Source organism: Gorilla gorilla, chromosome 23 (assembly GCF_029281585.2).
Source record: "Gorilla gorilla gorilla isolate KB3781 chromosome 23, NHGRI_mGorGor1-v2.1_pri, whole genome shotgun sequence".
NCBI lineage: Eukaryota > Metazoa > Chordata > Mammalia > Primates > Hominidae > Gorilla > Gorilla gorilla.
The window spans coordinates 41,774,479-41,789,048 of NC_086018.1; the positions used below are offsets into that span (position 1 = coordinate 41,774,479).

The 14,570-nt window shown below is 40.5% G+C and overlaps 1 protein-coding gene across 11 annotated transcripts in view; it reads right to left on the reverse strand.

Annotated features, from left to right (window-relative positions):
- The window catches only part of EFCAB6 (EF-hand calcium binding domain 6), a 291,734-nt gene that overhangs the window by 255,205 nt on the left and 21,959 nt on the right, over nt 1–14,570 (reverse strand). For all 11 annotated transcript variants that reach the window (XM_055374821.2, XM_019018760.4, XM_055374819.1 and 8 more), the window contains one exon: nt 6,615–6,760. In XM_055374821.2, coding sequence (XP_055230796.1) covers nt 6,615–6,647 — 33 coding nt within the window. In that variant the 5' untranslated portion in view covers nt 6,648–6,760. The remainder of the gene's footprint in view (nt 1–6,614; nt 6,761–14,570) is intronic.

The window sequence follows — 14,570 nt, forward strand, 5'->3', positions numbered from 1 at the left end:
TCCCGAGTAGCTGTGACTATAGGCACCTGCCACCATGCCTGAATAATTTTTGTATTTTTTAAAAGAGACGGGGTTTCACCATGTTGGCCAGGCTGGTCTTGAACTCCTGACCTCAGGTGATCCACCCGCCTCGGCCTCCCAAAGTGCTGGGATTACAGGCGTGAGCCACCTCACCCGGCCATGCCTGGTCCTCTTTAGATGCTCACACACAGACACCACTTGGCTGTGAGGAGGCCAAGGAGCCACCCTGGCAGGCCACATATAGGAGTTCTGGGCAACAGCCTTAGCTGAGGTTCCAGGCAACAGCTCCATCAACTGCTAGCCATTCGAGGACTCTGGCCCCCGATGTGACATCAGCCCAGCCTCTGCACCTCCCCAGCTGGACTGCATAGAGCAGAGACAAGCTGACCTGCCCAAACTGTGGATCTGTGAGCAAAATAAATGACTGTTGCTATTTCAAGCCACAATGTTTAGGGCATTTGCACACAGCAATAGATACCTGGAACAGAAGAGGAAAAGGCTTATGGAAAGAGAATGAGTTCAGCCTGGGATATCTAAGCGGGACGTCCATCTGAAAGTTGAATACATGCTCTGGAGATAAGAGAGGCTGGAGTGGAGATGCAAGTGTGGGAACCACCTGCATGGAGGCCACAGGGAAACAGGCCCAATGGGAAGAGGAGAAGGGGCTGTGGGAAACACTGACTTGTAAGGAAGTGGAATTGATTCATTCAAAAAATGTCGTATGTCAACAACTATCATATTTCAACCACTATTTTCAGCCCTGAGGGTACTGCAGTGAATAAGACAGGTACAGCTTACAATCTGGAGGTGAGACGACAGACAAGAAGCCAATAAATAAATAAACAAACGATACGGTCATGGTGCACAGTGACACGTGCAATGAAAATGGAAAGACAAAACAATGAGGCAGAGTGCAGCTGGGGGCTGCTTTAGAGGGGATGGTCAAGGAAGTCTGCTCCAAAGTGGGTTTGTGAGCTGAAACCCGGAAGGATAAAAATGAGCCAGCCAGTCAAGAAGCTGAAGTAAGAATGTCTTCAACAGGGAAACCATAGCAACCAGTAAAGAACCCCTGAGCAAGAAGGAGCTTGATACGTCCATGAAAGAAAAAGGCCGGAGTGGACAGTGTGGCACATAGCAGGTAGGATGGAGAACAGTGAGAGGTCAGGCCAGGGGAGGAGAGGGCCAGTCCACACAGGCTTCAGGCACCTGCAGAAAGGATGGCGTTTTCTTCAAAGTGCAATGGAAAGGCTCAGGAGAGTTTAGGGAGGGAAGCAATGTTATCTAATACAGCCTCTGTGTGGGGTTTTAAAAATGTGTTCTGGCTGCTATGTAAAGAATGGATTATAGGGGGCAAAAAATGAGGAAGAGAGACCAGAGAGGAGGCTGCTTCAAGGTCTAGGAGGTAACTGTGGCTTGAACCAGGTGGTAGCCCTGAAGGTAGACAAAAAGTAGACAGATAGGAGACATGATCTATCGGATCTGTAGCTGACAAGGTTTTGCTGATGGATTGGCTGAGGAGGCGTGTGGGGGGTGTTAAAGAAAATAGAGAAATCAAGGATAATCCCTTGGTGCTGGACATGAGCAACGAGATAAATGACAGTGTCATTGCTGAGATGGAGAACACGGGGGAGTCGAGAGACCCGTTTAGCCAGTTCCGGTCTGAGATGCCCGTTAGATGCGGTGCACGCAGAAAGGTCCGCGAGGCAACTGGATATACGATCGGGAGCGTAGTGGGGAAGTGAGGACGGAGCTATCGTTTTGGTTCCAGGTGGCATTTCAGGACATGGAGCCAGATGACTCACTTCAGAGAGGGCAGACAGAGGAACGAGCACAGCCCTGAGGGGGAAGAAGGAACTTAACCCTCCCACAAGAGTTCCAAGAACACTCGGTAATGCAGGAAGCACTCGGGCTTCCCTTCCATTTCTGGCTGTCACTCAGAATCTCAGAAGCAGCTGATTCACACACAGCAGCTGCGTGCTTCAGTATCAGCCAGTGAGCACTCTTTCTCCCTCTGCCCACCAGCCTGAACATCCTCCTCCTGCCCCCAGTGTCAGAGGGGGATCCCTCTTGTTAATAATATACACCTCTGTCTTGAAATCCTCTCTTGGACTTCTCATATATATTTTTAGTTGCTTTCTTAGAAGCCCCACCATTGCAATCAATAATTGTAATTTAAAAGAATCAGAAAATATTGATTTGAGACTATTTTAAAATACATAAAGGAAGACTTTTTATTCCACGTGCCTAATGCAACGTCTGAGGATGAAAATGAAAGCAGTAACCAAGCTTGCAGAACATGCTGGTGGGAGTACAAATTGATGGAATCTTTCTGGAGGGCAATTTGACAAAATTTTCTATATCCGCTTAGGATATAGAAAGTCACAACAGACTGTCACTGTCACCCTAACAATGAGAACAAGTAGTATAAGCTAAAATATATATATAGTTTTAAAACCCACCAGAGATCTGAGGATGCAAAGAAACTACAATTCAGGAAAGGACAAGCCACTCGTCAGAGAAAAAAGAATGATAACTCCTTCCAGCCCTGTGGCACAGTGGGTAAAAAGCAAATTCGTTACAGACAGGGTAGGAAGAAAACAACCCAGTATTTAGCAGCCACATGAGGCTGACAGATGGATGAGATTCCCAGGGGCCTTGGTCACAGAGCAGGTCTGCGCTCACCCTCTTGGGCCTTCCCCCAGTGCAGGTAAGTAGCACTGCACCAAAGGCTGGGGCTAGAGGAGAGCTGAGTGATCCACCCCAGCATGGCACACGAGGTTTTGCACAAGTTCGGGGCAGCTGTTTACCAAAGGCTGAATACAGGGAACAAGAGCTCAGGTGAACCCTCCGAAGCATGTGGGCCCTTCACTAAGTGTCAGTGGCCCACTGAAGGTTAAATCAGGGCCACAGGGTGGACAGAGATGTTCCCAGGTGCAGAAAGCCACAGCAGAGCTGGACAACAAAGAGACCTCCCATGAAACCCCCCAAAATGGCAGGTAGGCAGTAAAGCAGAGAGAGATCTCCCCGCCATATGCAAAGCTGGTGGCTGGGCTATAAAGCAGAGAGATCTGTGGAGTCTCACCAGTGCTCACACCTCAAAGACCTGTTGAAGGCAAGCATATGAAACCAGGGGTAACCCAAATTTAACTAAAACTGCAACAAAGTCAAGGCACAGCTCACCTGAGAGATTAAACTGAGCTCACCTCGCTAGAAACCTGAGAGAAGAAGAGGCTTTCCTTTTCTGGTGGTAAATATTATTAACTTCTGTCTCTGCTGTTTTTAACACAAATATCTGGCATTACTTTTTTTTTTTAATTGCGAGACAAGTGAAGAAGAAAAGGTAACTTAATCCAGGTAAAAACAGTCATCAGAAGAACACCCACAGAAAGAATAATGACAAGGTAGAAATGATCAGGTATTCAAACTGAGAATGGGAAATATGTTGGCAAGATGAAAGGGAAAAGCTGAGAACATGGTGAACATATAGGGAATTTCACTAGAGAAATGGAAAGTATTTTTAAAGAGCACATGAAAAAAATCTAAAAATTAAAAATACAATATCAGAAGTTAAGAATTCACTTGTTTTGCTTAGTAGCAGAGTGTACATGCTAGAAAAAAGAACTCGTGACTATGAACTCAGGTCTATAGAAATGATTCAACCTGAAACAAAAAGATAAGAACACTTTAAAAGGAAACAGTGTGTCTAATATTTATTTGCTTATTTGATGTATGAGTTATACAAATATATATCTACAGTTATATGTTGTGCATGCATGAAAAAGAGATCAGCCCAACTGCTGATGATACCCTCTTGTAGAGGAAAGTGGTGCTGGGAGGCAAATATATCTTTAATTTTTAAAAAGTAAAAAAACGCTGGGCATGGTGGCTCATGCCTGTAATCCCAGCACTTTGGGAGGCCGAGGTGGGCAGATCACAAGGTCAAGAGATCGAGATCATCCTGGCCAACATGGTGAAACACCATTTCTACTACAAATACAAAAATTAGCTGGGCATGGTGGCATACGCCTGTAGTCCCAGCTACTCAGGAGGCTGAGGCAGGAGAATCGTTTGAACCCAGGAGACGGAGCTTGCAGTGAGCTGAGATCGCACCACTGCACTCCAGCCTGGGCAACAGGGCGAGACTCCGTCTCAAAAAAACAACAAGAAAAAAAAGTTAAAAAAAAAACACTCCAGTGCACTAAAAAGTACCACCAATAGAAATAAAAAGCAAATGACAAAAAAGAAAAATACCTGTGGCACTAAGGCAGATAGAAGGTTCACATTTTTAATACAAAGAAAGCTCATACTAGTCACTAAAAAAGACCAACCCAAAGTAGGTAAACAGGCAAAGGATATGAATAGGCAACTCACAAAAGCAAAAGGCATAAGCCTGGTAAACTTGAGAAAAAAAGTTAACCTTACTATTGAGGAAATGCATATTAAATTCACAATGGAATGTTATTTTTCCATATCCAATGGGCAAGATCTTAAAAGATAATCTGTGTTAGGATACTTAGAAATGAGCACGTGTAAGTATCATGAGTGAGAATGTGCTAAGGTGCGAGCTTCCTGAAGGGTAATCTGGTGGTACTCATTAGGAACCTTAAGAGCAGGAACAGGCTGGGTGCGCTGGCTCATGCCTATAATCCTGGCATTTTGGGAGGCCGAGGGGGATAGATCACTTGAGGCCAGGAGTTTGAGACCAGCCTGGCCAACATGGTGAAATCCTGTCTCTACTAAAAATACAAAAATTAGCCAGGTGTGGTGGTGCATGCCTGTGATTCCAGCTACTCAGGAGGCTGAGGCATGAGAATCACTTGAACCTGGCAGGCAGAGGTTGCAGTGAGCCAAGATCATGCCCTTGCACTCCAGCCTGGATGACAGAGTAAGACTCTGTCTCAAAAAAAAAAAAAAAAAAAAAAAAGAGTAGGAACACCTTTTAACCCAGTCATCTCACCTCACTCTAGTCTTCTTTGTACAATCAGAAAGTTAGTTAAATAAAGATATATCTAAATTAGATTGTAGACATGGAGCTATTGAACTGGGATGCATTTATTGCTGATGATGTATTTTGATGTCAGAAACTACTAAACTAATCCCCAATATCCACTCTCCTCTTTCTCCTTAGAAATAGACCCCTGAGTTTTGGTAGACACACGGTTGTTGGAAACAGTCTCTATTTTGCAGGCTCCCTGGTAGATGCATGGGACCTGGTGGTTCAAGTCCTGCCAGTTGCAAGTAAGCCTGAGTGTCCAGCATGACTAGGATGGCTTCACCCAATTACAAGGCAAAACCTAACTTCTTTCATAAACCCAGCTTCTTCTTTCACAGTGGCCCGCTGACTCCTCAGGCTGTGTTCATGCAGTGCTTTGTAAGTGCGTCTTACGGCATTTGGCTCATGCTACGTGAATTCTTTATCTCCCTCTCTAGACTGTGAGCTTGTCTAGGGCAGGCCTTCTCTCAGGTGCATCTCTTTATTCTTGGCACCTATTACAGTGCCTGTCACATATTATGGCTCAGAAAATGTGGATAAATGAATGAGTAAATGAAGGAACTAATACATGAAATTAAAGGATATATATTTTTGGAAAATAATAACATCAAATTCTGTTGCTTTTAAAACTGGTAAGAACTCCAGATGAGTTGAAAACCTATGTCCACATAAAAACCAGTACACGAATGCTTACGGCAGCTTCACTTACAATTGCAAAACACGGAGGCAACCAAGATGTCTATTTATTATTATTATTTTTTTGAGACAGGGTCTCACTCTGTCACCCAGGCTGGAGTGCTGTGGCATGATCATGGCTCACTGAAGCCTTGACCTCCAGGGCCTAAGCCATCCTCCCATCTCAGCCTCCCAAGTAGCTGCGACTCTAGGCATGTACCACTGTGCCTGGCTAATTTTTTGTATTTATTTCTTGTAGAGACAAGGTCTTACTATGTTGCCCAGCTTGGTCTGGAACCCCTGGGCTCAAGCAATCCTCCTGCCTCGACCTCCAGAAGTGCTGGGATTAACAGGCATGAGCCACTGTGCCTGGTCAATACACGGCATTTTACACATTTGTCTAAAACTAATGCAATCTACACCATCAAGAGTGAACCCTAATGTAAACTAAGAACTTTAAGTAAAAATAATGTTATCAGTATGGGTTCATCGATTGTAACAAATGTACCACACTAATATGAGATGTTAATTATGGGGAAACTGGGGGTGGGAGTGAGGGGGTGTATGGGAACTTCCTGTGTTTTCTACTCAATTTTTCTGTACACCTAGAACTGCTAAAAAAAATTAAGTCTACTAATTTACTGAGTGAGTTTTTATATATATAAGCCCCTGAATTCTGGAATCATACTCCCTGGGTTCAAATCCTGACATACCACTTAAAAACTTGTAACTTTTAGGCAAACAGCTTAATCAATCTGTGTCCCAATTTCCCCATATAGAAAATCGGGATAAAAATAGAGCCTAATTCATAGAGTTATTGTGAGGATTAAATGTCATGTGAATCCTTTGAACTAAGCTTGGTACATATTAAATACACATAAGTGATATCTACAGTTAGTGTTCTTATTTGCTCATGAATACTTACTTGAAGAAGACCTGAACTTATTTGGGGAACCATTCCTTGAATATACTCTACACGGTGAAGAATGGGGTCTTGAATGTGTAAATTTTCGTGTGTGAGGATGCGACCTAAGCCAGTCCGGTATAATCGCCATTTTGCACATTAAATCCCTGTGATATAAAAGAAAACAGATTACGTTACCTTAAAGAGCATACATTCCAAATGTGGCCAATTTCCTATCTATTCCTTTTCTGAAGGGACAGCTGCAGAGTGTAAAAATGATGCTAGTCATAATCTGCTTTGCTGATGTTTCAGACTATTCTTAAAGTGAACACAAAAATCATCATTTTGGACTCCTTGTTTTCAGCATATCCAATAAACTTCAAAAACGGCAAAATAAAGAGACTTTTGGATAGAAAAATCCACCTACATCTTGACTATCAGTGACTCATTTCTTTGGTAGGCAGTAAGGGGAAGAAAGTTTGGATTCTCTGAGCTTTTTTGAAGTGCCTCAGTATAAATTCAACATGCAGTCAGAGGCAAAGCTGGGATGACAGGAGCGAAACTGGTGGAGTAAGGACCTCTGAAAATCCTCTCCTTCATTAAATCAATGAGGACACTGGGAAAAATTGTTGAAATCAATTTTTTTTCAGAACTCTGGAAATTAACCAAAGGCTTACAGCAATCTGGGGAGCATTTATTCCCCCAAAATGGCTGAATCTCAATATGAAGAACATGCCTTGTGGCATTTTAACTTGCCTCATTCCCATTCTCCCTCACCTGCCTCCCCCTGCCCCAACAGCTTGGATGTAGCCTTGAAAACCATCAGCCTGCAATCACAGGGAAAACCCAGCAGGCTGACAGTCACTGGAGTGGACAAAACAGGGCTGGAGCTCTGTCAAAGCCTCCTTACCCAGAACTTATCATTATTTGACCTGATGTTTCCCTGAAAGATCCTACTCCCAAGGCTGTCTTTATTTGAAATCAGAGTTCACTCAGTGAACACAGCCTATCATGAAGAGGCATTTGTTAGAAGAAATCAGAGGCAATTGTTGTTTAAAATCATGGCTACCTGAATAGGTGGATAACGGGGCAAATAATAGGCAACCGAAAAGCTTCAAGGGAAAAGCTGGGGAATGAGATGTCGATAGGGACTTGAAAAAGCGCCCACATATTCTTGGGAATCTAGGAAGTCACTCAGTACACAGAGCAAGAACCATTCCCAGGGAGAGGTGCGTGCTCAGGAAAGACCTGAGAAGGCCCTAACCTCTCACCTCCAACTGACCTTCAAGCTCTGCACAAGCAGAAATGAAGGCTAAGACAGAGTTATAAACTGCCTAGCTAAGTGTTGAAGGAATGCTCCAATACAAAAAGCCCCTCAGCAAAAATTGGGAGATACTGTTCCCAGGCATTTACGGAAATTTCTATCCAACCATGAGCTGACCACTAAGCTAACCAATCAGACTCTAGTGGCCATATATAACAAAGAATACAGACTTTATAAATTTTAGAAAACTCTATAAACAAATAAACAACAAGCAGTAACAACAACAAAACATGGAAAGGGATGAGAATATGATTTCCACAACTACTACATTATATTATTTAAAATGTCATGGGCCTAGCATGATGTCTTATCTCTGTAATCCCAGCATTTTGGGAGGCTGAGGCAGGAAGTTCAAGACTTGAGCCCAGAAGTTCAAGACCAGCCTGGGCAACATACTGAGACTCTGTCTCTACAAAAAAAATAAAAATAAAGAAGATTGACCAGGCATGGTGGCATGCACCCATGGTCTCAGCCACCAGGAGGCTGAGATGGGAAGAGCAGTTGAACCTGAGAGGTTGAGGCTACAGTGAGCTGTGATTACGCCACTGCACTCCAGCCTGGGCAACAGAGAAAACTCTGTCTCAAAATAAATAAATAAATAAAATGTCCAGTTTTCAACAAAAATTTATGAGATGTGCAAAGAAACAAGGAAGTGTGGTCCATACTTATTTTCAGAAACTATGCAAGAAAGAAAAGAGTAGAGTGAAATATTTAACGTGTTGAAATAAAAACCCCACCAACCTAGAATTCCAAACTCAGTGAAATTACTATTCAAAAGTGGATGTGGATGAGAAATACTTTCCTGAGCAAACAAAAATTGAGAGAATGTGTTGCCAGCAGACTTACTTCCAAGAAATGTTAAAAGGAATTCTTCAGAAAGGCAAGGCAAGGTGCAGTGGCTCATGCCTGCAATCTCAGTGCTTTGAGAGGCTGAGGCAGGAGAATTGCTTGAGGCCAGGAGATCAAGACCACCCTGGGCAACACAGCAAGGCCCTGTCTCTACCAAAAAAAAAAAATATATATATATATATATATATGCCAGGCATGGTGGCATGCACCTGTAGTCCTAGCTACTTGGGAGGCTCACATGGTAGAATCACTGAGCCCTGGCATTTGAGGTTACAGTGAGCTATGATCATGCCACTGTACTCTAGACTGGGTGACAGACTGAGACCCTGTCTCTAAATAAATTTTTTTTAAAAAGAAAGAAATAAAAGAAAATGAAAGAAAGATATATGTCAGAAACTCAGATCTATATTTAAAAAAGGAAGAGCATTTGAGAAAAGGCAAGTGAAGGAAAAATAAACATATATGCACCTAACAAGAGCCCCAATATACGTGAAGCAAAAACTAACTAAATTGGAAAATAGATACTTCAACAATTATAGTTAGAAACCTCAATATCCACATTTAATAATGGGTAGAATAACTAGAAAGAAGATCAACAGAGACATAGAAGATCTGAACACCACCACAAACCAACTAGACCTCACAGACAACTAAAGAACACATCCAACCAACAATAGTAGAATATCATTCTTCTCAGCACACATGGATCATTCTCCAGTATAAACCCTATGTTGGACCATAAAACAAGCCTCAATACATTTAAAAGGATTGAAATTATCAGATTATAATCTCCAACCATACAGAATGAAAACAGAAATTGAATAATTCACAAATATGTGGAAATTAAACAACACACTCCTAAATAACCAATGAGTCAAAAAAAAATCAAAAGAGAAATTACCAAATAGTTTTAGATGGATGAAAATGAAGGCACAACATATAAAAACTTACAGGATGCAGCTAAAACAGTGCTTAGATGAAAATTTGTAGATGTTAATGCCTATATTTTAAAAAGAAGAAAATCTCAAATTACTAACCGGTTTATTCCTTAAGAAACTAGAAAAATAAGAGTAAACTAAAGCCAAAGTTAGTAGAATTAGGAAAACAATAAAGATTGGAGCAGAAATAAATGAAATCAAGAATAGAAAAATAGACAAAACTAATCAAAGTTACTTTAAAAGATTATCAAAGTTGACAAATTTTTAGCTAGACTAGCCAAAAACAATGAGAAAACACTCAAATTATTAAAATCAGTGATGAAAGGAGACATTACCACTAACCTTACAGAAATAAAAATGATTATAAGGGAATACTATACACAACTGTATGCTAACAAATTAGGTGACCTAGATACAATGGAAATATTCTTAGGAAGATGTAAGATACTAAAACTGACTAAAGAAAAAACAGAAATCTAGATAGAATTATGACAAAAAGATTGAATTAATAACCAAAAAACTTCCTGCAAAAGAAGTCCAGAACCAGGACCAGAGGAGTTCACTAGTAAATTCTACCAAACATTTAAAGAAAAATTCAAGGCTAGGCATGGTGGCTCACACCTGTAATCCCAGCACTTTGGGAGGCCAAGGTGGGTGGATCACCTGACGTCAAGAGTTTGAGACCAGCCTAGCCAACGTGGCGAAACACCGTTTCTACTAAAAATACAAAAATTAGCCAGGCATGGTGGCGCATGCTTGTTATCCCAGCTACCCGGGAGGCTGAGGCAGAAGAATTGCTTGAACTTGGGAGGTGGATGTTAAAGTGTGCTGAGATCAATTCACCTAACGCTTCACAAATTCTTATGAAAAATAGAAGAAAAAACATTTCTCAACACATCCTATGACGCCAGTATTACCCTGATACCAAATCAGAAAAGACATTAGAAAAAAAGAAAGTGGCCAGGCGCAGTGGCTCACGCCTGTAATCCCAGCACTTTGGGAGGCCAAGGCAGGCAGATCACGAGGTCAGGAGATCGAGACCATCCTGGCTAACATGGTGAAACCCCATCTCTACTAAAAATACAAAAAAATTAGCAGGGCATGGTGGCGGACGCCTGTAGTCCCAGCTACTCGGGAGGCTGAGGCAGCATGAACCCAGGAGGCAGAGTTTGCACTGAGCCAAGATCGCACCACTGCACTCCAGCCTGGGCGATAGAGCGAGACTCCATAAAAAAAATAAATAAATAAAATAAAATTTAAAAAAAGAAAGAAAAGAAAAAAAGCTAAAAACCAATATTCCTTATGAGTATAGGGAAAATTCTCAAAAATAGAATCCAGCAAACTGAATGCAGCAACATATTTTTAAAAATCAGACAGCGCGGTCAAGCAAAATTTATGCTAGGAATGCAAAAGAAGTTGACCAAACAAAAATCAATTAATGTAATAAACCATATTATTAATCAAGGAAAAAAAACACATAATAATCTCACTAAGTGCAGAAAAAGCATTTCATAAAATCCTACATCCTTTAATGATTCAAAAAATAAACACTCAACAAATTAGGAATGGAAGGGAACTTCCTTTACTTAATAAAGGGCATCCAAAAAACACTCACAGGTAATGTCATATTTAATGGTGAATGACCAAAAGTTTTCTCCGTAAGATGAAAAAGAAGACAGGAATATCTGTTCTCACTACTTCTATTAAACATTATACTGAAGGTTCTAGCCAGAGCAGTTAGGCAAGAAAAATAAATTAAAGGTATCCATATTGGAGACTAAGATGAAAAACTACCTCTATTTGCAAATGACATTGTTGTATATATAGAAAATCCTAAGGAATACAGGCAGATAGACAGATACACACATATGCACACACACACACACACACACACAAAATTAGAACTAATAAGCAAGTTCAATAAGGTTGTAGGATACAAGATCAATATACAAAACTCAGTTATATCTCTATATACCTACAATGAACAATCTGAAAATAAAATTAAGGAAATAATTCTATTTACAATATCATCAAAAAGATAAAATACTTAGAAATAAATTAAACAGTACAATATTTGTGCACTAAAAACTACACAATATTGTTGAAAGTAGACCTGAATAAATGGAAAAATATCCCATGTTCATGGATAAGATGGCAATACTCTCCAAACTGATCTATAGCTTCAACCCAATGTTTACCAAAATCCCAACTGCCTTTCTTGAAGAAATTGACAAGTTGATATTGAAATTCATATACAAATGCAAGGGACCCAGAATAGCCAAAATGATCATGAAAAATAAAAATAAGATCATGAAAAATAAAAATAAAGTTGGAGGATTTATACCTCCCGATTTCAAAACTTAATAGAAAGCAACAGTAATCAAGACAGTGTGGTTCTGGCATAAGTATGCACATATAGATCAATGGAATAGAATTGAGAGACCAGAAATAAACTTTTACATTTATCATTAATTGATACTTGTCAAGGGTACCAAGACCATTCAATGGGAACAAAAAGTAGTCTTTTCAACAAACAGCACCAAAGAGTGAAGTTGGCCCCCTAGCTCACACCATATACAAAAATTAACTCAAAATAGACCAAAGCCCTAAATATAAGAACTAAAACTACAGAATTCCTGGAAGAAAGCATAGGTATAAATCTTTGTGACTTTGGATTAGACAATGATATCTTAGATATGATACCAAAAACACAGGCAACTAAAGAAGAAGTAGATTAATTGGACTTCATCAAACTTTAAAACTTTTGTGCTTCAAAGGATACTGTCAAAAAAGCACTAAGATACCCCACAGAATGGAATAAATTATTTGCCAATCATATATCTGATAAGGATTTAGTATGCAGAATATATTAGGAACTCTTACAGCTCAATAATAAGGGACAAATAGCCCAATAGAAAAATGGGCTAGGGATTTGAATAGACATTTCTTCAAAGAAAATATACAAATGACCAGTAAGTACATGGAAAGCTACTCAACATCACTAGTTATAGAAAAATGCAGATCAAAACCACAGTGAGATACCACTTTACATTCATTAGCAAGGCTATAATAAAAGAAACAAAGAATAACAAGTATTGGCAAGATTATAGAGATACTGGAATTCTCATATTACTGGTGAGAATGTAAAATGGTACAGATGCTTTGGAATAGAATTTGAGAATTTCTCAAAAAGTTAAACATAGAGTTGCCATATGGCCAAGCAATTTCACTCCCAGGTATATACCCAAGGGAACTGAAAACATACATCCAGCAAAAAAAAGTTGTACTTAAATATTCATAGCAGCATTATTCACAATAGACAAGAAGTGGAAACAACCCAAACTTCCATCAATGGGTGAGTGGATAAACAAAGTGGTAGATCTGTTCAGTGGACTATTATTCAGCCCTAAAAAGGAATGAAGTCCGGATTCATGCAGTAACATGAATCAACCTTGAAAACATTATGCTAAGGCAAACCCCCAAAACCACATACTATATCATTCCATTTATATAAAATGCCCATAACAGGCAAATCTAGAGACAGAAAGTAGGTTAGTGGGTGGCAGGGAAGGGGAAGCAGGGGCTAAAAAAAAGAAAATAGATTGGCAGTTGCCAGGAACTGGAATAAGGGAGGAATGGGACTGCTGATGGATACAGAGTTTCTTTTAGAGGTGACAAAAATGTTCTGGGATTAGATAGTGGTGATAGTTGTACAACTTTGTAAATATACTAAAAGAACACTGAATTATACACTTTGAAAGGATGTGAATTTTATGGTATATGAATTATATCACAATTAGAAAAAAGGAGGAAGAGAAGGAGAAGGTGGAGGAGGAAGGGGAAGACAGAGATGCAGCAGCAGCACTGGGTGAGCCAAGGGAGACGTTGCTCCCGTGGGCACCTTTGGCAAAGGTAGTTCCCTTTCAATAATTTCTAAGGCAATATGTTTACTTGACGGTTATTTAGATTATGATTTAAAGACCTTAGAGGAAGCAGGGCAAAAGCAAGACATCCAGATGTATCCCAGTGAGTCACAGCGGTGTCCTGCTTACCATCAGCCAGGCTCACGCCCCCACTGTCAGAGCTAACTTGGCTGTGTTCCTACTGCAGCAGACCTAATGCTCAGCGGTCACCACACTGTTACATGCCTTCGTGATTTTTAATTCATAGATACTGCCAGTCTGTGGCAATGAGGAGTTTGGCTTATTAGTGTTTCAGAAAATAAGGGGAATTTTAGTCTGACTCATTCCTTTTTGGCTACTCTCAACTTAAGAGTGAATTAAGGAGGCCAAGCTCCAGTTCTACAAGGAAGTTTACAGCATAATTGTCTGAGGCTCCTAAGTTGGCTAACCTTCTCACACACACACACACACACACACACACAAAAGTCTTCCTACCAGGTTCCATGTATTAAATGCAAGTGCAAAATTATTTAATATTCAAAAATAGACGGATGTGGATGGCACTATACGAGTATACAGAATCAGACTAGATGATGCTTCTGAAGTCCTCAATTTGAAGAATCGCAAAGTTTACAGGGTTGAAGAAATGAATAAGAATTTTTTTTAATGTGCAAGAAATCCACATTGGCTAGTACTTTGCTTTCCCTCTCTGGGCAGGCACCGACTCTGCCTTGCACTGTACAGTCTAGAGACCTGTCTTATTTGCCACAGTCAGGTGGCAGGTCCTGTACGTAAGAACCACCTCATGGCTTATACCATAAGAGCCCTAGAGCCTCAGCAATCCCACACACATCCTTCTTGGGCTGGATTAATTTAACTGAATTGAATCTTTACAGAGGTAAACTTCCAGAATTATACCGAAAAACATAGCTTGGTATGTGTTCACACAGTCAACACATATTTA